At 25.7% G+C, this 25,806-nt stretch overlaps 1 protein-coding gene and 1 long non-coding RNA gene across 3 annotated transcripts in view; one reads left to right on the forward strand and one right to left on the reverse strand.

Moving 5' to 3' along the window:
- The window catches only part of LOC142322004 (uncharacterized), a 783,616-nt gene extending 771,264 nt beyond the window's left edge, over positions 1-12,352 (forward strand). The window contains exon 22 of the mRNA XM_075360579.1: positions 10,550-12,352. Within this exon, the coding sequence (XP_075216694.1) occupies positions 10,550-10,663 (114 nt within the window). The 3' untranslated portion in view covers positions 10,664-12,352. The remainder of the gene's footprint in view (positions 1-10,549) is intronic.
- The window catches only part of LOC142322005 (uncharacterized), a 37,186-nt gene extending 14,936 nt beyond the window's left edge, over positions 1-22,250 (reverse strand). For both annotated transcript variants that reach the window (XR_012755760.1, XR_012755759.1), the window contains exons 1-2: positions 22,076-22,250; positions 6,155-6,269 (exon numbers count right to left, since the gene is read on the reverse strand). This is a non-coding gene — a long non-coding RNA (uncharacterized LOC142322005). The remainder of the gene's footprint in view (positions 1-6,154; positions 6,270-22,075) is intronic.
- Positions 22,251-25,806: the final 3,556 nt, after the last annotated feature.

The raw sequence follows: 25,806 nt of genomic DNA on the forward strand, positions 1-25,806 counted from the left end.
TGTGGGCGAAAAACACTTTCGCGTTTATTGCCCAGTTTCTTTTTAGATTGACTATTAATGAGTTGGCCAATAGTGAAACATAAGGTATATTACATATATAATAAACTACAGCAAGAAATAATTTTTTTTTTTTTTTGCTGTAAATTCAAATAGTTGGGTATAATGGTTTAAGTAGAATACAGATGGTTTTATTCTTTACAAGATTACACAGTACTTATGCTGTTTCAAATTTAGCTATGATACTTATTGCAAACAATATAAATAAAAACCAGTTTCTCCAATGAAAAAAAAAAAACAATATAAAATTTAAAAAATATAAATATGTTGTCAGTTTAAAATACTGTATATTTTCTTATCTATGCAAGATATGGCTGTGATGAATAAAACCTTCAACAACAAGGTATGACTGCAGTTATCTTTTTGTGTGCTCTGCTATACATAGCATACAGAACTTATACCTAGTAAGAACCTTAGTTCCTTTTACATTTTTTCTTAAATTATAATGGTCTTCAGTATTGTTTTTTATATTTTCTAATCTTCATTTACATTTTGTGGTTAACTAAACGAATTATTTTATTTTATTTTCTTTGATAAAATCTTATTGCTAAGTCTGTATGGTTAAATAAGGTTTAATTATATTTTTTTTTAATAAAATCTTATTGTTCATTTTAATACATTCAGTGCTATTTGGAAATTAAAAAAAATCAATAATTATTTAATCTTTTCAGACAATAAATTAGGTTATTTACATTGTTATTAAATATGTTATTGGTCTTAGCCTTGTAAATAGTAGTAGTTAAGTTCTCTTCCATTTTTCTTACCATATGTATTATTATTTATTCATTTATTTATTTTTTTGATGGAGTATTAACTATAAATCTCATCCACATAACATTTAAGTATCTTCTGTTTTTCATAAATTATATTATTTAACTGTAGATCATTTACTTATCATTAAAGTAGTATAACTTCATTTTACTGACATAAATTAAATGTTATAGACAAGACGGAGAATCCAACTTGAAAAATATCATTTAAAACGTAGTCAGTTGGCCATTACAACTAAACAACCACAATCTCTACGACAAGTACCACAACAACTACAACAACAACAACAACAACAACAGACAATTGACTTTACGGTGACGACTACGTTTGTTTAAAAATGAAAAAGAAATTTTGGTAAGATTTTTAAGGTCAATTATACATTGAGGCACAATACTGTTTTTGAGTGACTGTACTGTGTATATTTTGTGCTTTATGATTTTTGATTTTATCATTTGATTAACTCGTACTGTTTTTTTTTGTTTTTTTCTTTTTGAATGTGTACACGTTTTGTCATTTTTCATTGCACTTGCACTTTGAAAATTGTTAAAGAAAAAATAGACATGTATTCACTAATATGAAATTTTTTATTAGAATAGCTTTACTTGTATTTCTTACGTTTAGAACTAAAAGAAAATTTTCTATATTTTGAGACTATCTCAAAGTACAGTAGTCCTTTAGAATATATATTTTTGACCAAGACAGTTAAAAAAAGGAAAAATAATGGGCAAGAGATCTAAAGCAGCTTTTGTAAATAAAGTTTAAAAAAAATTAAGATTAAAATATTGAGCCTAAGATCTACTGAAGCATTACAATGTAAAAATATTCATTGTGCTTCTTCCAAGCAGTCGGTCACTTGCTACCATGTCATCATATTTAAGATAAATGCCCACTGTAGTACAAGAAGTTGATTTTATCTTGAATTACATTTATCTCAAGGTGTAATTATAATTAAATTTTCTTGAACATTACGAATGCTACATGGTAGTGTAAAATTCATGTGCTTAAAATTAATTGGGAGATTATTTTTAGTACATATTAGTTTTTTTTTTTTTTGTATGTGGTGTGATTTATTATAAACTTAATTTATTATTGTTTTTATTCAAAATGATGATTTATCTATATTACTCATTTTTAATTTTTTTAATTTATTTTAACTTTACTATCAATTAAAGTAAAATATTAAAGTATGTCTTAAAATTAAAAGTTAATCTTTTAATTTTTATTAATTCTTTTTCTAATAAAAAGAGGTTTTTTTTTAAATCACTTTACCTGGTAAGTTTGTAAAGTAAATATGTTGTGTTAAATATAAATCAAACTGAACAGTTTAATGTAATTGCATGTTTTTGTGTGATTTTTACTGGGAGTATTTTATTTGGTAGTTTGGGAATGAAAGTATCTAGTTATGGTGTCATTGGTCATCAGATTATGGGAAAGATTAGTATTTAGAGAGAGAAATTTGTATTAAATTTGAACTTTTTGGCATTACCGTATCTTTATATATGTTAATTAAAAATCCTAATCAGAGAAGAGTTAATGAATTCCTCATTTTAAAAAAACTGTAAAAAAATTCTTTAAAACGGTAGTGCTTAGAATAAAACATTCTAATAAAAACGCAAACAATTTACTCTTTTAAAACTGGTTTTAAACTTCTTAAACATCCTCTTTATGATAGTATGACAAAAAAAAATTGTTAAGGTATTTGCTTCAGGTTAGGTAAGTGTCACTAGCTTAAAATTGCCAAAATTTAATCAAAATTACTTGATGTAATTCATAATTTTTTATCAATTACGTGTTAGTTTCCAAAACTTTTGTAACAAAAAAACATAGACTCTATCACAAATGTATTTGGGTTCTAATATTTATAATCAAACCCTTTTCAAGTAATAGGTAGTTGCTAATTATAATAATAATGCTCCATTTGTCACATTATTTAGATCAAAATAAATAAGTAATATTCTCTAAGTAATATTGACATATTTGTATATCAATCATTTAAAATTATTTATTCAAAAAACTAAGTAACAAATTTAAATAATTTAGTGTAGATGTTGGAAAACAACTTTTGCTCTCAATTTTGAGCTGTGATTGTGAACTAAGATAGTATACAATTGGTTCTCACATGAAACCAGTATTTTAATTAAGAAGCAGTTTTGATGATTATCTACAACGTGAACGTTAGGTGTTAAGTTTATTATTGTCAGCACAAATAGATAAAGTGAATTAACAGTAATTAACTATTTCAGAACAAAATAAAATTTTTAATATTGTTCTAAATCAAAAACCAAGAAACAGTTTAACCAACTTAGTTGGTTAAACTAAGTATATCTTTCTGTAGTTTATACTCAAATAAACTTATATTGAGGTTACTGTTTATCCTATGGAAAGATTACAATAGTTTTTTAGTTATAAATTTTAAAAAAATCACTCAAATTCTAGAAAAGTACTTCCAGAAGATCTGTTGGAGCTAATTATATGAATCTTGTCAATCTTTTTGGAGTTACCATTGCCTCCTTTGTCAAGGCTCAAATCAATGCATGTCTGGAAGTGGTTAGGAAATCCCTGTACTAAGTGGTAAAATAATATATTATTGAAAATACCATTAACAGTACTATCAATGAATCCACTGATAAAGGCTGATAAATGACTCCACTGTATAATTACCTCCATAATTATCTCCTGGAAGCACAGTTGCAGTATGATTTGAAACTGATTCATTAAAAAAGTTTTAATATTTAAAAATTTTTCAGTGGCTGTAATAGCTGAAAAGAGAAAAAAAGTAATAAAAAAAAGCTGACAACACACTTTTAGAACTTTCCTATCATATACCTTTTTTCTGATGCACGGCTTACGGTGTCGCCATCTGCTTACGGTGTAGTTTGTGTATGTAATACACACATAACTTAATTTAAAATATTTATAATTTTATTTAAATATAATATTTTTTGTACAGTTGTAAGTCAGCGTTCCTTGTGGTGAGAGGGGGTATTATTGATGCAGTATTGCCACTTAGCATGGAGCATTTTTTTGGGGTGCAAGTGCAATTTTGAAAGCTTTTTTTGGCAAATATCGTTATATTTTAATAGTTAGCAAATGTGCCTAAGAAAAATAAGACCTTAATTAGGTGAAATCTTGAGATTTGAGGGTGACCATACTCTACAGCCTCACCTCCTTGACCTTTTAAGTTGAAAATTTAATGGTATCAATGCACCCTCCCCCTATATATAGAAGTAATCTGACCAAGTTGGGTCAAAATTGGTCCAGTAGTTGTGGAGATATAAGGTGTAAGACATCGAACACACACATGTAAATATGAAAATCTAGAAAATTTCCATCAGGTTTTTTGAGTTCCTTAGTTGTCAAAACGTCAAGATCTGGTAAAAACCGCATATGCTAAAATTGGAGCAATTGTAGTACTTTCTTTTCTAGCTGTACTATAGTGCTAGATGGGAAAGTAAAAGAGAAAACGTAATAGAAAATTTTATGGTAGTTATATGCTATAGTACTCGTATTTTATTTAATTTTTTAAAGATTTTTTTTAGCAACAGCAAAGTGATTAAAGTTTATTGTTTATTGTTTATCTATACAAAGATAAAAAACATGCAGAAAAGATGTTTTAAATCTCCTATTTTTTAATCTTTTCAATTACTAAACAGACTATCTGAATTTAATGATATCTGGTTTAGTTTTTAATCTAGTTATTTATAAATTGAAATATGTACTTATAAATTATAATGTAGGTATTCATATCCATATAACAGCTAGGTTGTAAGTAAGAAATAAAAAAAAAAATTTGATGTTAAATAATCCTCTCCGTATTATTTATTAAAATTAAAATTCTGCATTAACTAAATCCTATTAAAGGAAAATATTGTGTAGTATTTAATTAAATAAAAATATTAAAACAAATGCTGAAAATATGAACAGAAATTTAAAGGGTTTCTTAACAACTTTAAAGTGGGCACCAATAATAATTGGAATTCTACAAGTAATTCCACTAAAGTAGTTATATATTTAGCTGTAAAGGGAAGATTTTGGAAGAATAGCTTCCATGTAATTTGAAAATTATGTCTAAATTCAAAATATTAATTTAGTAGCCCACAGTATAGTTTTTCTATTGTTCAATATCCGCTGCTGATAATAGAGGAGCAAAGGAGCAATTACAGCTGAATAAATCCTGTAATAAAATTGTAAAAATCCCCCCCGTCATCAATCTCTTTTTAAGTGCTGCACAGACTGAGGATTTTTAGTAGGATACTCATCTGCAATACATTATAAGCCCAGTTTTAATTGGATAATAGCTAGACTCAGTTTAACCAAACCCACCAAGTTGGTCTAATGGTGAACTCATCATTGCAAATCAGCTGATTTTGAAGTCGAGAGTTCTAAGGTTCAAGTCCTAGTAAAGGACTTATATATGGATTTGAATACTAGATAGTGGATACCGGTGATCTTTGGTGGTTGGGTTTTAATTAACCACACATCTCAGGAATAGTGGACCTGAGACTGTACAAGACTACACTTCATTTCCATCAATCCTCATATATCCTCTGACATAATACCTTAAGGTGGTTCCAGAGGCTAAACAGAAAAGAGAAACTTAGTCTAACCATTCTGTTTATTAAATCTCATTGACCAAAACACCAGTATTGTAGATATTCTAGTGTAAGTAAAGTTAACAAATCATAAAATTAAGAGAAATTAGACGTCATAGGATTGGATGTTCAATTAAATGAAAGCTCTTTTATCTTGTTAGGAATATGAATCCTGAAGAAATACAGAAAACTGTTGCAATGACTAGTAGATTATCACAATCAACTAATCAGATATTTAATGTTTTGATGACTGGCTCAGTACCAACTCTTGAAATTAACATTAAATGTTTTTACTACTTCAAGTTTACAGTATATAATATATATCTACTTTATATTCTTCAGTTAAGCAGTGCTCTTGACAGTCTCTTTTATTTGTATTCTTTTTTTTATAATTTATTTTTAAATATTTGGTGAATTTTTTTTTTTTGGTAATTAATTAATTATTCTTGTGTAGTGAGTAGGACTTAATTTTATTACTATACATGATTCTTAAAAAAAAAAATATTTTTTAATACTTTTAGAAAGAAGTATACATAATTGAATAGATTAAGATTTTACATAATTATCTAAATAAGCATTTAACTGTAATTAATATTACATTCAATTCAATTTTTATTGTTAAACAACTGATTTATAATTTTTTAAATTATATTTGTTTGTATATATTTTAAAAACTCAAGATGCATTTGATTAAAAAAACTTATTTTGTAGCAAATATACAGTGTTTAACTCACTTATACAACTGTTTGATAAGAAGATTCTTTCTAAGTTATCATCCAGCTCATCAGCAATTGCAGTCAGCAGGGGTGGTTGACTTCTTGCTTGTATGTGGTGTTTTTGGCATCAGTTCTGAAACAGTTAACAAAAATTATTCTTTATATTTCATTCATTTGTTTAATAGGATTTTTTCCTTTTTTTATTTGTATTCTTCTAAAAAAAAATCTTTATTTGAAATAAAGTATGGAAGTATTAAATATAACAAATTAGTATGTTATCTTATTATACTGAAACAATTAACCCCTTCCAAACAGATACCTTAATTATCTGTTGGGAATTATATATATAGAAAGTAATTGATTAAAACTTGATTTTTTGCATTAAATCATTAATGCATACATTTTTCATTCAATTTTCACGCGAATATTATTAAAAAATTATAGAAAGTATTTTGGACGTAAAATATTTTTTTTATAAAAAGAATAAAAACAGAGAGTAAGATATCTAATAAAATAATTTATACATGCAAAATACTTTTAAAAATTTCTGATTTTACTAAAAAAGGGGACATTTTAGTCCATCTTTTCATGTTGTGTATCGTTCTATTTTGAATACTAAATTCATAGAATATTAAAATAAACATAAACTGAAAATATACCTTCTCAAAATGGCAATCTTACATTGGAATACTACTAAACCAATCATATACATATATTTGGATGGGATTATACTAACCAGTTATATACATTAGATTAAAAATCTGAAGATACTAAAACTAACTTTCAAATTAAGTGAACAAACCACATTTATCACTTTGACCAAAACATCAAATTCACTAACCAATAGATTCAATTATAAATAATGCATACACAAATATAAGGTCAAAAAATAGTCCTTCATCATCTATGATAAAGGACTATATGATAATTATTAAAAGAACTGCCATCAACAAAATAAAAAATAAATAAATTTGATCAAGTTTATTTATTTCTACATTTTACTCGTAAAATCTGTTATTTAATTATGGCTTATCACTTCAGCTTACTTTTTTAAATGGTAAAAAAAGAACAGATAAATTTTTATATAACATATTTTACGTAATAGCAGCTAGTGTAATGTTGTCCAGATCAGAGTGACATGTGGTGAGTACAGTTATTTTGCACATTCTCTGCTCATCCCTCAGAAAGTATAATTAATTCTATAAATAATAATAATTTTTATATTACTAACTGCAGAAAATAAATGGTTATTGAATTTTTTTATACAATATAAATATGTATAGTTAATATGAGTTATGCACCAGTTATTTTCTAAAATACAGTGTGTCAAAATGGTTTTTACATCTCTGTCAAAGAAAATATTAAGTTACTCTTAAATCATAATTTATGGCCCAAGCAGAAGCCCACTACAATCTCGATGTTTGAAACAGTATGTGAAAGAGGATTGCTTTGTGGGTAAATGTTAGGTTGAAATTAGAAACAGATTTTTACAAATCTAACTCCATGGTATTACACAACCAAGGTTCACATAAGCCATAATTTTTTTTTTTTAATCAAGTCTTAATATAATTTACATAATTGGCAATTTTAATAATCATTTTAAGTCAGTTTTAAAATGGTTACAGTGATTCCAACATCAAAATAAAGATGTTGAAAAGCATTCTGGCAAATGCCATCGAAGTTTAAACACTGATATAATACGTGCAATATTTTACATAATCTCTAAAATGTTTTGAGTTTTTAATCTTTTGATTCTTTTAAAGAGATTTATTATGTAGAATATTTTGACATTTTAGCCGATTTCAGATATAATTTTTAAGTAGTGTTAATTTTTTCTAAAATCTATTTATTAAGGAAAGATAATAAATTAAAACAATAAATTATAAAATTAAGATAAATTCAATGTAATGAGAGGAAAATTGACTAAAAAGACTAAAGAATGTTGAAAAAAATCATGTAATAGGACCAAAGTGATTAATAAATAGTGGAAATAAATTAACTAGATTAAGAATTATACATTTTTCCCCAAAAATTAGTTTGGTACTAAATAAATGTCAAGATGAGGAGAAAATTCTAGTTAATCCTGTAAAATGAATTATGAATAATATTTATTAACAAAGTTTTATTTACATTGTTAAATAAAAAAGTTTATATAAAAGTTAAATAAAAAACAACAAATGAGCTTTACAAATGAGTTTCAAGAATAAATAGCTATTGAACTTAGAACTTTGAGTTAAAATGGTAATTGTAGTTGCACTATTGTCATTATGAATAATAATAAATATGTAGTTGATAATTGTTAGAACTTATACTAGCATGGATTTTATAGATTTGCTTGATAGTAAAAATTTGCACTTACAAGTAATGTGATTGGAATGAAATGTGAAATAGAAAATAGTTGTTTGAATGTATGATAAGTATGTCGTATACTGTTCTTTAAAGTGCATTGATGACTTTTTTCACTTTATTGTAATATTTTTCAGACTAATTCAAATCTTATATTATAACTTAATAAATTTGGTAAGTTTTAATTAATATAAAGTAATTTTGTATATGTAGTATAAACTGCAGTAATTAAAGTATGCATTTATTTTTATTAAGTTTTTAATTACATCAGTATCTATATTTTATAATGTTCAGTTATTTTTTCTTTGTAACTTGTCTAAAGTTTTTCTACATTAAGCCTGAGTTACTTTAAATCTGAATATACTGAATTTTTCAACTTTTTACTATAATCTGGGGTTAGAAAAGTAAAGCTTGAACCAGGCATCTTCTGCTATCATTGCTAATGAAATTATGATCCACTGCAATCAACAATGTTTGTTTTCTCATTCTGATGATATAAATATAAATCTAGATTCTCATAATACTGTTCAGTTCTTTTGTAACAAATTCCCATAAAAAATTAAATTAATATTAATACAGTAATAAAGAAAAAAAAACTAAAAATGGAATTAGTTGTGTGAAATCATATCTTTTCATTTATGTAAAAACATAACTCCAAATTTATTACTTTGTAGTGCAGATTAAATCATTTTTAGTCTCCTATAAAAAAAAAATCTGTTTCTAATGTAAACAAAAACTTGATGAATAAGTTAATCAATATAACTGTAAAAAATATAAATATTTGGAATGTACCATTCTAATTCCAAAACATCACTAGGAGATATCTAATAGAGTTCAGAAGGAACTGTATATAAATATTTCACTTCTTGTTATTGTTTACTGAAACAACAACTTAGGACTATCTGAACAGATGATAAAACTGGTGATTTCTTTAGCATAAAGTTAGTTATATACTACCATAATTTAGACCTTTTCTGTAATAAAATTAAGTAACATGGACTTAGTTTAATTGATTTTATTTAAAGAAACTTAATATTTTTCTTTATTTAAAAGTTTTGTAAATCAGTATAAATATTTTTATATTATCATGACAATTTTGTTTTTATGATGCTTTTAAAATTAAACTTCTGTCAAAAGATCAGTCGGCATCAATAGAAAATCAACAAAAATTATGAAACTGTTTAGTAACACAGTAACTGTATCATAATGTATGTGTATCTACTGAATGAAATGATGGATTGGCTAACGTAAAATAATGTACAGAAGTTATTGTTTACAATAACAAAATGACATTAAATTAAGAAACAATTGATTCTTGACAAACAAATACGTAAGATATTAATACAAGCATACTAAGCCATTTGATTTAATATTTTTATGAAAATTTATGCATGACTGGGTGTAATTGACTTAGTGTTAATCACATAATGCTAATATAACAAAATTAACAATGACTTTAGGCATATACAATCAACTAATAATGAAATATGAAGATTGAAAACGCTAAAAATGATTATTATTGACCATGACAGTTTTACTTTTTTTCTAATTTATCTTTATTACCTTTTCATGAAAATTTTTAATTCCTCCGGTATTTAAAAGTGCAATTCACGACGCACTGTTTAAATTATTTTAATATACGAGAACCAATTTGATACTTTAATTACATACTTTTAAGTGAATTATACTTTATATATTACTTTACAGACTGAAAGTGAATTATGTTACAGTCTTGTTCATAGTTTGAAAAAATAATTGATATGAATGAACAAACATACATACGTGAGTAGTATTCTTTATTGAAACTGAAGTCTTTCTACAAGTTTGTTCCTGTTTTTCAATGTTTTAATTATTAAAACTAAAATCTAAATTTTGTAATAGGCTCTTTATTTTCATCAAGTTATATTTTTTGTAAGTCGATGGTAATTATGAATGCACTTACTTTTAACTGATATATAGTTTCGTTTTAATAAAACATGAATTCAAGATTTCCTTAAAATAATTTTTATAATGAATTATTTATTTTTTTGTCACATTATTAACTTATTGTACCTTTATTATTTACAGATTAAATCAAGTAACACACAGTCAGAAAATGAAGTAAACAACAATCCACAACAACAGCAACAGCAGCAACCAAAGCAACAGCACATTCTTCATGAAATGAGTACAGAACTATAAATTATTTATTTAAAATTGTTAAATACTTTAAAAAGAGGTGAGACTTTTTTGGTATATTTATGTGATGAATGTATAATATCAACTATGAAAACTAATCAATTCTCAGGTATTGTTGAAATGTCATTTTTAACATCCGCATTAATCAAAAGTTCATTTGATAATTATGATGTAGTAAAAATCTGTCTTTAACTGATATTATTCTTAAATTTTATACTGTATGTAACTATCTTACCAAAAACCTCATCTTTTATTATTATTATTTTGTAATTAGTCAGTAAACTGTATATAAGTTAAAAACTTATATAAAACTGTATAACTGTTTTATATTCATTCATTGAACTTTATAGAAACAGAGTAGAACTAACAGGTCATAATCACTGTCAGTATAAAAATATAACACAAGATGTTGTAACAAAATATTATCATAGTAGTTAACTATTGATGAAAAAAGAAAGTTGGGAGACATTTTAAACGTGAGAAATGAGGAGAGTTATCTAGAATAAAAGCATAATCAGAACAATTCAGTGTAACAGAGATAACTTGCTGAGACATATCTTGAGAGGGAAGGACTGATTAAAACAGCACTAGAACAACAAGAAAACGATACAAAAGAAAGAGGTCAGAAAAGAGTAAAGATTACAATCTAAAAGAAAATTGGAACTATCGAGGTCCTAAACATTTACCCAAGAGCAGAAAAAAATGGGAGTGGTAATCGTGCAGGGAAATGTCTCGGGGCAAAAAACCATATGATGATGAAGAGTTGACATGGATCTAATCAACGAGGTTCTGTACTTTTTAGGCCTTGCATTTTATTATAAATAATTTGAAAAAAAAGATATCTTAATATTGAAAAATAAAATAGTATTAAAAGTTCTGCTAATAGCAATTAACTATAAACCACTTATTTTCTTTTCAATACATATTTTCTGTATCAACACCATTGGTGTAGTTTGTATACACTGTTTATGCTGACATAGTTAAGTCACTTTTTAGTTTACTTATTCCTTGTGGGCAAGGAACCGGTATTGATTATTTTCTTTCAATTTTTATTACATATTGAAAGAAAAATGAGGAATGTATTGGTTAGAATTTGGGGTTACAATTATTGACACCTAGAATTAAAAGAAAAAAATATTAATATTTTCTACTTATTTTGGAATATATTTACAGAAATGTAACAATTAATGTTCAATTGTAAGAAATTACATAAAAAGTATTCAAGAGAACATAATCATTCATCCAATTCATTGATTAGGCAAGTGGTTTGTATGATTCCGTTTATGTAATTCTACTCCTATTTTATAATGCAAGATCCATGTTCAAATCCTAAAGATATAATTACTTTTAACTTGATTTGAAGTGCCCATATTACTAGCGTACTTTGGCTTTTAAATTTCAGTTAATGGTATAACTTCATAAATGGTTGGTCTGAAACTGGAAAATTTTAACTGCTGAATTAGGCATATATCTTGTTTTAAAGCAGTATAATACCCAAGTAAAAAGTAACAACTAGTCATTTCTAAGGAAAAATTATATCACAGGCTAGTTGCCTTTTTAAAAACATTAATTTGGTACTGTAAAACAAATCTTTTTTTTTGTTAAACTTACGGCCATTTTTCTAAATAAAATTAAATTTATTTTTTTTAACTTTAAATAAATTGGTAAGATTAGTATTTCAGTTTAGTGCAGATTTTGTTTACAAATGTCATATAGAGAATTTGAAGGTAAATATTATATAGATAATCTTTTAAAATATCTTCTAGTTATGATTATAATATTGCTGATATATTGAATTATATATATAATATGTATTGCTTTATAACATGTAACTTATTAAATTATTAATTAAATGTGATCTCATTGCCTGTTGAGAGGATAGTATTATTACATTGATACTATAATTTAACTTTCTATTTAAGTGTATAGTTCATTAATTTTAGTGAATAAATATTGTGTTTACATTTAATTAATGTATTTCAATTATAATTATGTTTGTCTTGTTCTCAATATGAATGTAAATTATTCTCTTATTATGTATATTGTAAACAGTGTTTAATGTATGTACTCTTAAAACAAGGCTTCATATTTTTTTAATAATAAAAGCAAATTTAAGAGAAAATTTGATTAAATTAACAAAGAGATAAAGACTGTTCCAATTTCTTATGTACAATTTTTAAAAAAATAATATAATGTTTATGTAATCATCTTTTTTCAAATTAATTTTTCAGTTAGAGATCTTATTTCACTTCTTTATTCATCCGTCCAAAAAAAGAAAGATTATAATGATTTCTGTAAAATATATTTTTTCCTCCTTTTTTTAAAAAATAAAATCAATAGTTTTCATAAGAAATGTAGAAAGGCCATAAGGCCATATTTCAAGACACCTAAGTAGGAACTACCCTGGACCTTCTTTGAACAAGGCAGTTTTATCATTTTTATATTGCAGTTTAATGTGTTTTATGTATTTAAGTTCTTTTAAAATAAAATATAATTCTCTAAATTATACTGCTTATAAATGCTAGATTTTATATTTTTTAGTTCTACAAAACAAAGAAAAATAAAACAAGAAAATGTAAATTATCCCAATTATCTAGACTAGCTTTCTGGTAAAAGCTTTAGTAACAGGTATTGAATATGAGATTGTATTTCAAGAATGAAACCTTAAGTTCTAAAAAAATCAGCCGTATTATTTCAAATGTAGATGAAAATACAATTATAAACATGAATATGTCAAACTATATTCATTGTAGTCAAACATGGATGTGAATGTTATAGAATATCTTTCTGTTTTGTTATTTATTATATTTATTTAAAAATAGTAATAATAAATTCATCAATTTAAATAAGCAAAGTACATGGTTTGGGAAGATGTGAAGGATGTTGAAAATCCAACCAGAGAAAATTTCCAATAAGGAATTTAACATTAATGAAATTCTACATAAAAACTGAATTTTAGTTAGGATTCAGTGTTACAAATTTAAATTTAATCAGAAACTCCCTTATTTCATTCACAAACAATAATTCTCATTGATAAAATTATTGGAATAGTTGATTGGAAAAATAATAAGTACAGAAGTATTAACAAAACAACTTAATATGTGAGAGCACTTATTCATGAATAGTACCTTAGGTATAACCATAATTAGTACAATACCATGTACTACTGAAATCTTCACCTTGTCTTTCAGTTTTGTATTGTCATTAGAAGGATGCTAATTATGAAGTTGAAGTTTACTTTTATGACTGTTTTCACTACAGCAGCATTTTACATATTTTTCATTTTGTATTTTCACAAAAACAAAAATATTAAAATGTATACAAGTTACTTTTTTAAAAAGAATTTTGTGAGAGGAATATCAATGAAACCAATTTAACTTTTATAAGTTCCTCTGATAAAAAGTTTTAAACATTCATTGTACATGAAAATTCATTGTAAATAAAAAATTGATATTTCATTTTGAGACTAACTACCTAATAAAAGGCCTTAAGCTTAATTACAGTTCTGGTTTCTCTTGCAAATATTACTTTTTCTGATATAATGCTGTAATTAGATCCCAATGCGAAACCTACTTAGTAATGTGGGCATTCAAATAAAAGTAACTACACTTTTTACTGGAATTGAACACGAGTTTAACAGCATTACAAATCAGTTGATTGGTAAGTAATTAAGTTTATCAAATCAACTGATAAAGTGATGAATGCTCAAAAAGATTAAACATATTTTTCCCATATTGGCATAAAACAAAAAATATTTATGAAAATTTTAAATAGTACATTTTAAAAGACATCAGTGTAACAGAAAATATTGCCATAAGTTTCATAGTCTTTATAAATATATTAAAATTATTAATTATTAAATCATTCACTTTCAGATTAATTTTATTGTCATAAGTGACAGTAATAATAATTTTAAAGTGTCATCACATTTTGTTATGCTGTTCAATGAAAATATATTAGTTTTATTAAAAAATTTCATTTTTAAAGTATTTGTTTAAAACAATTATTATTTTTTTAATTGGTACACAAAACACCTTGCTGTACACTTTTTTATTTCAGAAAAATGTATTAAGTAAAATGTTATGGCAATTTTAAAAAATAAATTATTTTCTGTTTCTTTTATCAAACATTTAAATCTAATAACATAATAATCTAATAAATTTTAATGATTGAACCACATAAAATGAATTATCACGTTAAATCTAGAAATGTAATCTGCTTTAACAATGTTAAATATTTTCTTTTAAACAACTTAGAAGATTACACATATTTTATTGGCTGCAGATACTTTGTTAATGTATTGCTTCCAACTAAAGATTTATGATGATAAAAATAGGAAAAATTAATTATATTTAAATAGACTGATCATGTGTGTGCTCTACCTTTGCATACTGCAGTAATGTAGTTGAATTTTTTTATGTAATAAATATATTTATTATAGTTATACCTAGTTCAGTAATATTTATTATTGATTATTCCATTTATACCAATTTAGGCATAAATGTTCAGATTTACTTTATATATGCTGTCTATGTGTTTCTAGTCAAGTAGTACAGAAAAATGTAATATAAAATGAGGAAATGTATTAATTTTATAAAATCCATCTCTAATTGGCCTTTTGTAAAAAGAAAGAAATAATAAAATTTCACTAATAAGTCTTGATAGATCTATTTTATAAAATATACATATATGTGTTAGTGTGTAATAATTTTTTACTGCTATTATCAGTACTATATTTTAAATCAAATTGAATATTTAGTTTTATCTTAAATTATTTGTATTATATAATAATTAATAGTGCTGTGTATATCATATTCTAGAAAATTATATTTATTAAAAATTAAATAAGTACATTTTTTATATGTTTATTACCATTGATGTGCATGAATTTCAATTACCATTTTGTATGTTTATGTAATTAATATAATAAAAAAAAATTTTGTACTTTATATTTGTTCATGTTGTACAGTTTGTGTAAATTGCTTATGAATTTTGTTATAACTAATGTTGCTATAACAAAACTTACTTATAACTTGTAGGTAACCATTTTATGTGCTTTTTTTGGAGACCTTCAACTCATAAAAAAAGGTAATTATAAAATAAATAATACTGCAAATTCTGAGAAGAGTTCTTCCAAAGATAATATCATTAACTGACCTCTGAATTAAGAAAGTTTTGTTTTGACAATTATTATAACAAGATTACATATCTGAAACATTACATGTGAGATGGTTCAGGCGATAATGAACTGCACCATTATTGGATCAAATCTTTAATGATTTAAACTCCCATATTGAAGATTTTTAATCCTTTTATTAGTTAATGGGGTCATAGAAAAAATTATGTAGACATAAAATTGTCCTATATACAGGAGGACAGGATTTACTTCTTCTCCTGAATTTCAAATATATCTTTAAATAAAATATTTCTGTGCTTTTATTAATTTTTATATAAAAATTAAGTATACCAGTTTGATTTTTATTATTATTTTTTTCAGTATTATACACCAATTGTATATTGCTATTTGAAACTGAATATGTTAACCATTTTTTATAGATAAAAATCTAATCAAAGCATAAATTTGTTGAATCATCTTTTATGGTTTTTGCTACATTTTATCCTTTCTTTTTTGCGGTTAGTTTATAAGTTATTTTATTTTGATTAAATTTTAACCTACAAAAAGCTAAATGTTAAAATTTGTAATATAGATCTGAATTGTTCTCCTTCATATAAAATAAAAGTAAGATTTTATTTTACAAAATCTCCTCCCCTTTATCTTAACTTAAGACCTTTCATGTTTTTGATGGCCTTGTATAGAGGTACTCCTTGCAATCGGTTGTTTATCTCTGCTATATATCTGATGTCAGCTTCATTACACCATTACATACTTCCAATTTTCATTCAAAAAATTTGAAAGGTAAAAAAGTAGATTAATAAGGCTTTGATTATGTATAACAAATATTGAGACAAATGTTTTTTTTTTTAGCAAAAATTAATGTAAATGTGTGCAAGTTTTGAAGTATACTTCTAATATTTTTATAAATTTTTTGTCAAATATTTATAAATAGTATTAACGTTGCTTTAAAATAGATGCTTTAATTGAATAATTTAGTGTAGTATTCATAAATTGTTTTATAACTTTTATTCAAGTTTTAAATTTTAAAATCGATAAAAAACAAAGAAATTAAACATGAACAATCCATAATGATCAATGTATTTTATAAAAATTCATAAAACTATTCAAAAAATGACTGTAGATTTAAGAACTTTGACAATTTGTGAAACACGTACTAAAAATATAAAAATTATTATTTTTATATTTTTTGTTTTATATATAAAATTAATATATATATATCATTTTTCTAAAATTGATCCTTTCAGGAATCATAATCCTCTGCACTATATAAATTATATATTAATCTGATCAACCCAAGTACAGAATTAATAAAGTAAAATGTTACCTACCTTATTCCATAATCCACGCAAGAGCGCTTTCGCAAGTACCTCACATCATCAGTTGCTCTATCATTTTTCAAATCTTTCATTGCAAATTACACATTAAAATTAAAATTGTACTTTGCAAATTGCACATAAAATTAAAATTGAGATTTAAAATTGTTAAAATATCCTTTTCCAATTAAATCAAAACAGAAATAAAAACTATTTTTTTTTTGTATTCGGAATTTTAAATTTTAAATTAAAATTAAAATTAAAAATTGCATATATGCAAAATATGAAGTCATTAATAAAAAATTAAATTAAAAGTCAAGATTAATAAAAAAAAATAAAATAGAAATCCATGTAGACTAGTTAGACATATTTTTAAAGTGGTTACAGATGAATACGCAAATTCTGTTGTCCAGTTTAAAACTTCAAGTTTTATAAAATAGTAACATTTTTGATAAATTTGAAATTCACAAATTATAAAAACAAGTTATTTTAAAGTAATTATAGAATTAAATACCAACTGAAGATGCGGGCTCATGTGAAAATTGATTCTTGGAATTAATATGGTAAGTTTATCTATTTACTGTATTTTGGTGATTTAATTTTTATATACATATAAAACAGTATATACAAAAAATACATTATGAGAGCTTTAATCAAAAAGTTTTTCAATAATGACATCTGATGTAGTATACCCTTACATTACATTAGATGCAATATACACATATGAAACTTCCATAGAAAGGGGATTAAAATGTATGATATTGTTTTAAATGAATATCAGAAAATACACCTAAAAAGACATTAATTTTGTTATTTGTTGTACATTTCTGTCATACAATAGTCACTGTATTGATTCTTAGCAGGTTTTTAATACACTGTACTTGTTCTAGAAGTTTTATTTTCAGGTAGTTAGAAAATAATTTTATTCTAAACTGGGATAATGTCCAAAAGATGTTAACAAATAAATAATTTGTTATAATTTTTTGGTAGAAATATATTTCTTTAATAAAAATGTTTTAACTAAGATAATATATTCTATGAATATATTCTAAGTGATTAATTAAAATTTTCCTGAATTAACAAGTTTAAATTTATTCTATAAATTTGTTTTCATATGAAAAAATTATAACTTAATATTTTTACATGTCATAATATCATGCTACAAAAGTCAGACACAACCTATGTACAGTATTTAATATATTAAGTTAAAAAAAAAGAAAGAAAAAAATAAATATTATTTTCCCCAAGCTGATTGATGTATAAACTGAGAGATTATAATACTTAGTCCATTAAAGGATTGGATTTTCGTTTCAGTAATTATCTTAATTATTCTCTATGATAATTTTTTGTTTGAAATATGTAATTTTTTTATATATTAAGCATGTGTTAATGACACTTTAGTGTATAAACAAATTCTAAATTGAGTGTTCAATACAGGATATATTTCTGTTACACATAGGCTTACTGTACACTCGGGATTAGCTCGGACAGTCCTGGTTTTTTAGTGTTGTCTGGAGTTTGAGAATTTTATGATCGGCAAGGATTTCTTTATAATTTTAGACCTATATGTTCGATATCACATTTTTAAACATTCTCTTAAGGCTGTGGATCTCTCAGCCGACCTTGAAGCAAACCTTGACGTTGATTTTGATGGAGGCACGGCTACCAATCTCGCCAAAACCTTTTACACAACAGGGGCAATGTGTTTATCTTGTTTTCGTGTGTGAAGTAACTTGTCTGCATGTTTTTGATCATTTTTTATCTCGATTCATTTTTTGTCTCATCGTTTAGCAATGGGCGAAAATGTGTATTTAATGTTAACCTGTAACAGTAATACAAATCTTTGAAGTTTTGTAACGACAGTAACAATGAACATGTTTATTGCATGCTATGTACAGGAGAATTTTCTGTTGCACATAACGGAAGGGTGATATTGAAGACCATGTCAAAATAGCTAAAAATAGTGCTATTAATACTACTGTTTCAGCAAAGAGATTTTTTTTTAAAGCCAAAGGTGGGAATAATAACAGTGATCTGAAGTGTGGTGCTAAAGAAGCTACATTTTCATACCACACTGTTAGACATGAACCCAATTTCTAAACATCAGACTGCACATCTAAACTGATTAAAAGTTCTATGTCCAAAATTTTCATCTGCTAGAACCAGAACTGAGGAAATTATTGTTTTTTTATTTCGCCATTTGTATGTGATAATGAGTTGCATTCTTTAGAAAACATTAATTATTTAACAGAAACGATAATTAGCTCAAACAAAAGTGAAGTAAAACTTGTTCTGATTGTTGTAAGATATTTCAGTCTGGAGGAGGGAATTCAAGTTAAACTTTTAAATTTCAATGAAGTGCCAGGTGAAACTGCTCAGATTTTGACTCAGTATCTTTTGCAGTGTGTGCAAAAATACAAACTTGAAGAAAGGTTCGTTTGTTGTACTGCTGATAACACTAATAGAATTTTGAAGAGAAAGGGGAATGAAAATGTGTTCAGAAAAGTTCAAAGTGATTTAGATATACCTATTTTGGGAATTGGTTGTTCAGCCCACATTGCATTCACACAATTCAGTACAAACAGCATGTGATTCTCTACTCTGGACATAGAAGGTATTGTTATAAAAATTTATAAATATTTTCACATATATACAGTAAGAGTAACGAAACTTCAAGAGTTCTGTGAATTTCTGTGTTAACATCTACTAAATGTTAAAATTAATGCAGAACTTTCTTGTGAATTTTATGATGTAATTAAAACAAACAAACCATTTCTGAAAAAAGCCATGTCTAGTGAAAAATATAACTGAATAAATAAGTTTAATGTTTCACTAAACTGTTAAGTAATTAAAAAAATATGTCCTGGGTTGGACCCAAAAAAATATGGTAAGCCTAGTTGTACATTTTTGCATTAAAAATATGGATTCCTCTCAGCATAAACATGGGTGCCATGAACCTGGTACCAAATTAATAAGAATGTTATTCACCCTTAATTTGGCACCAACTTGAAATATATATGTATTACAACCATAAATATATATTACATATATTATATATTACAATATATATGTATATATATATTACACAATAAATATTTAATACTAAGCAATGATGATAAAAATTATTTTAAATATTTTAAAATCATTTGTGACAACATAATTTTTGATTGAATGTTCTTTCTAATAACTTTCAAGGAAGACCTTCAACAAAAACATCAGAGGACATCCTGAGCAAAAGAAAAAAGAATCATCAATCTATTTGGTGGTAAGACTTGAACATACAGAAGAGAAAGGACATTCAAATGAGTTGAACTGAGAATCTTGTCATTTTTCTGGTGGTTAAGAAAATATTTCACCACTTTTTATTCCATAAAATTAAAAATATAATAATAAAATAAACTAACTTTAGAAAACATAAAGTAAATTATTTTCAAAGAACAGGATGAATTAATCAATGATGATACAACAAAAAAATTATATATGTCTGTAATAAAGAAATTTATACTTAAACCTGCAGATGAAGTTGAATTTTTAGATTATTGTTTGCAATATTACATAAGAATGAGAATATTTACTTATTTCATGTTGTTTAAATTTCTGTAAGTAAATAAAAAAATATCAATCAGTATTTTATATTTATACAAAATACTTCATGAAAAATAAGTTTGCAGAACTCTTGAGATTTTTTAATTTTTTCATTATGGTCTTTATTTTTAAATGGTAGAATACACTGGTACAATACACTTAGACAAAGATAAAAATAAGTACATTCTATATTTTATTAGACATAGAATGCCCTTATTTTTATCTTAGTCCAAGTGTATAAGACAAATTTATTCCACTTTTATAATTATTATTATTATATATATAGAATATTAACTGAAACTTAAACCACCGAAACATAGTAAATTGATAAGTAAACTTACCAAACTAACACCAATAATCGATTTTCGTGGGATACTGCATCATCAGTTTGTATCCAGTTTTATAATTAAATTAAAATCAACTATTTTTAAAAAATTCTGAATTTAAAATTTCCTAAACTATCTCTATTTTATAATCCTGAAATTTTATTATGAACAAACATGCAACTTCGCTGCTCATAATGGAATGATTACTGAAATGACATTCCAGTAATGGGCAGCGTAGTAGTTTTTTAATGGATAGTTTAGGCAATTCTAAATTAACATTTTTTTAAAAATAATTTGATTTATGTAATTATAGAATTGAATACCAAATGTTGATGAGGGATCCTGTGCAAATTGATTATTAGTATTAGATTGGTAAGTTTACTTATCGGTTTATTGTTTTGGTGGTTAAATTTAAGTTAATATTGAATTTAATTAGCACGTGGTCAATATGTTGATGAACTATTTGAATTTAAAAAAAAAATTTATATACCCAAAATGTTTTGCCAAAATATATTTCTAAGGAGTAAATTAATGTTAAATGCTTTTACATCTGTAAAAGGTGAGAACATTTTATATAACTTAGGTAAACCACTAAAAACATTTACAACTATCTTAAACCATGATTATTTTTTATAGTTAAGTTCTATATTGTTTGAGCTAGAAAAATAATATAGAAGTACAATTTCTTTGTATATTAGGAATAATAAAATTAATGGAAATGATTTTAATGTGTATTACAGAAGTAGATTTTAAAATCAGAAGTGTATGTCTATGACTTCTTGTTCTTATTGTATGACTTCTTTGGATGTATGTCATACAAAGTGTTCTTATTAGTAACTATTGAATAGATTATACATACTTTGAATACAGTGTTACATTTTTCAAAGTAACATAATTTAAATATACAAACTTAATATTATAATAAAAACTAGAAATTTTTTTTAGAATTTTTATATAATTTTGACTGTTAGTTAACATTTATTTACATTAATGACAAAATGTTTTTTTTTGTTGATTTTTGTTTACATTATTTATGTTTAAAATATTATATTACCTGTTTTAATATCTCTGGGTGTTTTGAACAGTAATATTACTATCTCAACAGTAAAGCAGACACTAAGTCCGTGACAGCAAAAATTGTTGTGGAATAATTACAGATACCAGTTAGTTGCAGGTCAACATTAGACAATATGTCAGTTAATACAAGATAAACCTGTTTTCCAACTTATAAGGCTATCCTCTCCAATAAAGAGTGTGGAGCACACTAATACTGTATCCCCACTACTACACTCTTTGCCACTTACTAGACCGGTTCACCTGTTGCTAACAGGTCACCGTTCACCTGTTCCATCATCATTATCATTACCTAGTATATATTATGATGACCATCTTGATGGTGGTGGTGATGATGATCATGATGACATATTCCACTTTAACCATTTCTAAACTGAATTCTCCTTTGCAACCGGTTACTGTAGCTGAATAAAAATTAACACATACATAGTTATGAACTAACTCAAATTATATTCCCAAATTGACCTTTTAAGATTGTTCTGTCTAATATTTATTAACTTTTCATGATATTGCTTTACACGTTTATAAATTAGATTGTGTAAATTTTTTCTTAAAAAAACTTTATTAGTATTAATAACCATGAATATATTATTTTTACCTTGCATTTATGTATAAATACATTTTTGTCCATTGCAGTCAGTAATGAAAATTTATTTTAAGATATAGACTTTTAAAACAAACTGAACCAGATTTTATAATAAAACGTTTTAGTAATTTAGAAATGTTTATATTTTTTTCAAGCATTCAAAACATTTTTCAACCTTATATGTTTTGAATTAAGTTATAAAAATATTTTATAAAATTCAGTTCGATTATTCATTACAAAAATTTATAATCCTAAAAATGAATTTTTAACTTCTGTTTATTCATTTCATGGAATTTCTGTATGAGAGTGTGTGTGAACTGGTTTGGCTATACTTATGACAATATACTCTCATATGAGATTGACCTTGTCATTCATTAAATGCCTAGTATATGCTGAGAACATAATTCATATATTTTTTAATAAACCTTGTAAGCCTTAACATACTTTTATTTTCATTTTTTTTTTAATTTAGGCTTATTGCAATAGTTTTTCTATCAACCAGAACCATGCTGGCAGCAGTATTTAGTATAAATTTAAAAATATGTAATGTTAAAAGTGCATACGGGCATTTCTCCTTGGTTTTTGTGTAAGCTCAATAGCTTACAAGCTAGGTAACAGACTTATATTAACACATTTAGATGCTTAATCTGTAATTATTTGATGGTAAAACTATTTTCTTATGAACACTTCCACATTGCATGTGGATCGCTTGATGTTAGAAGGATGCTTTGAACCCTTTGAACAAAATTGAAAAACTAAATACGTGTTATTGTATGATTATCCATACAAATCTAACATGTATTAGTTATGATTCAACTAACCTATTATTACTATATAAAAATACCTTCAAAATAATTGAAGTTGAATATTTAAAAACTTTTCAATTTTTCCCTTTTAATAAAACTTCATAACTTGCAGGTGACTAAACACTATTGGAATTGTAATATTACAGAGAATAAATGAAAAATATGAGGAAAATAAATGAGGATGATATATATTAATAAAAATGAAGTGTAGTCTTCTACAGTCTCACTTTGAGCAATCCTGAGATGTGTGATTAATTGAAAACCAACCACCAAAGAACACTGGTATGCACAATCTAGTAATCAAATCTGTATAAAAGTAACTACTTTTACTAGGATTTGAACCTTAGAACTCTCGACTTCAAAATTAGCTAATTTGCAGGATGGGTTCACCACTAAACCTACTCGGTGGTTGAATCCCTTGAATAGAGGTATTATATATAATGTTCTATCTCCCAACAAAAATGAGTTCATTAATTTGTTACACCTTTGTCACAATGAATATTTATGATTAAATTTGATTCAATAATAAAATTTAATAACAAAAGTTGTCACTTTTAGTAAATTTTAAAATCAGTAAATTTTCAAATTTAAAATTACCCATTATTTAATATTGATGGATCATACTTAAATGGTGGATTTAATATTAAATAAAACCATTATTTACTGGTATATTTAACTCAAAATTTAAAATAATGTCCAAAATATTACCAAAGCAGTGTAACATTTCATCTATAGCGGGTAATAAAATTATTTTACTATAAAAAAAAATGTTATTGAAATTACTCATTAACTAATTTAGTCATTAAATGAACTAATTATCATTAGTTAACTTATTGAAAATGATGGCCTTGGTGTAAACAAAATTATGTAAAGTGCTGTTTACTGAAAATGTCTCACAAAATGAGGTTTGACTGTTGCATAAAAAATAAATACATTGAAGAGATATAGATTCACTGGGAAAAACATGAAAACCCTATCAAAAACTGTAAGTACAACTGTTTACACTTAGTTAAAAATTTGTCTGAATTGAAAACAATAATAATTATGTACTTGATTGAATATGTTATTGACGAATATTTTATACAAAAATAAATATTGTAATCCAACCTTTCCTTACTTGTTGCAGGTAAACTGGATGTAAAAATTAACTTGTCCTAAAGTTTTAACTACCTTTTACTGGAAATTCCATATTTTTTTCTAGATTGGGTACTAATAAGATGATTCTAATATAAATGAGAATTTTGTTCTGGAAAGAAGAGAAATTGACACACAATATTGTGACGGCACTAAGTGAGACTGGACTTGTAAGCACCAGCCTAACCTACTATAGTTCTGTTTGCATCATTGGATTGGTTAGTAGCACAATGAGGGAGCATGCAGTACATGTGTCTGTTGGGAAATGCACTGTCATTAAATTTTTAATTTAAGAAAATGTAAAACCTGTGTAAATTTACACCAGTCTATGTGTGCAATTTGGTAGTGATGTATTATCGAAGGCACAAATATACCGATGGTGCAGTGGCTTTAAGGAAGAGTTGAAGATGAAGCCCATGCTTGAATTTTGCATACCAGTGAAACGTCCATGAACATTCACAGTGTTGAGAAGCTGATTTTAAACAATATTTATATCAATATGCTGCAGATGTTAGCAAGACTTAAAATTAGTGTTGGCAGCATCAAAACAATTATTCATCACATTTTTGATACAATAAAATTGCTGCCAGATGGTACCTTGCCTCCTAACCTTTAAGCAGAAATTTACACAGGAAGATGCTTCTACTCGTCCTCTAACAAGTTATAAGCAGGATGAGGAAGGTCTATTGAAGCGTAATTTCAGAGTGGATGAAATGCGAGTCCTTCACTATATACCTGAAAGTAAATGTGTATTGATGGAATGGCAAAAGAAAGATGAGACAGGGCATGTGAAACCAAAGACTGTGCTGTCAGCTGGTAAGGTTTTATGCACTGTGTTCTGGGACATGAGACGAGGAATACTATATGTTGATTTTTTTGTATCGAACAAAAGAACAGAAAGCAGTGAATGCCGCCACTATAGCAACCTCTTATGGAAACAAGTGAAGCAAAAGATCAAAACGCTGTGATATTCCAATACACAGCACAATCTTGTTTCACGAAAATGTGCAGCCCCACCACACAGCACATTTAACATACCTCACTCTTGAACATCTGGCCTACAGCCCCAATCTAAATCCTTGCGATTATAACTTGTTCAGTCTCCTCATGGATGCATTAGGTGGACCTCATTTTGCGACTGATAATGAGGTTGAAGAATTTGTGTGCAATTAGCTCACATTTTGT

Source organism: Lycorma delicatula, chromosome 3, assembly GCF_047948215.1.
Source record: "Lycorma delicatula isolate Av1 chromosome 3, ASM4794821v1, whole genome shotgun sequence".
Lineage (NCBI taxonomy): Eukaryota > Metazoa > Arthropoda > Insecta > Hemiptera > Fulgoridae > Lycorma > Lycorma delicatula.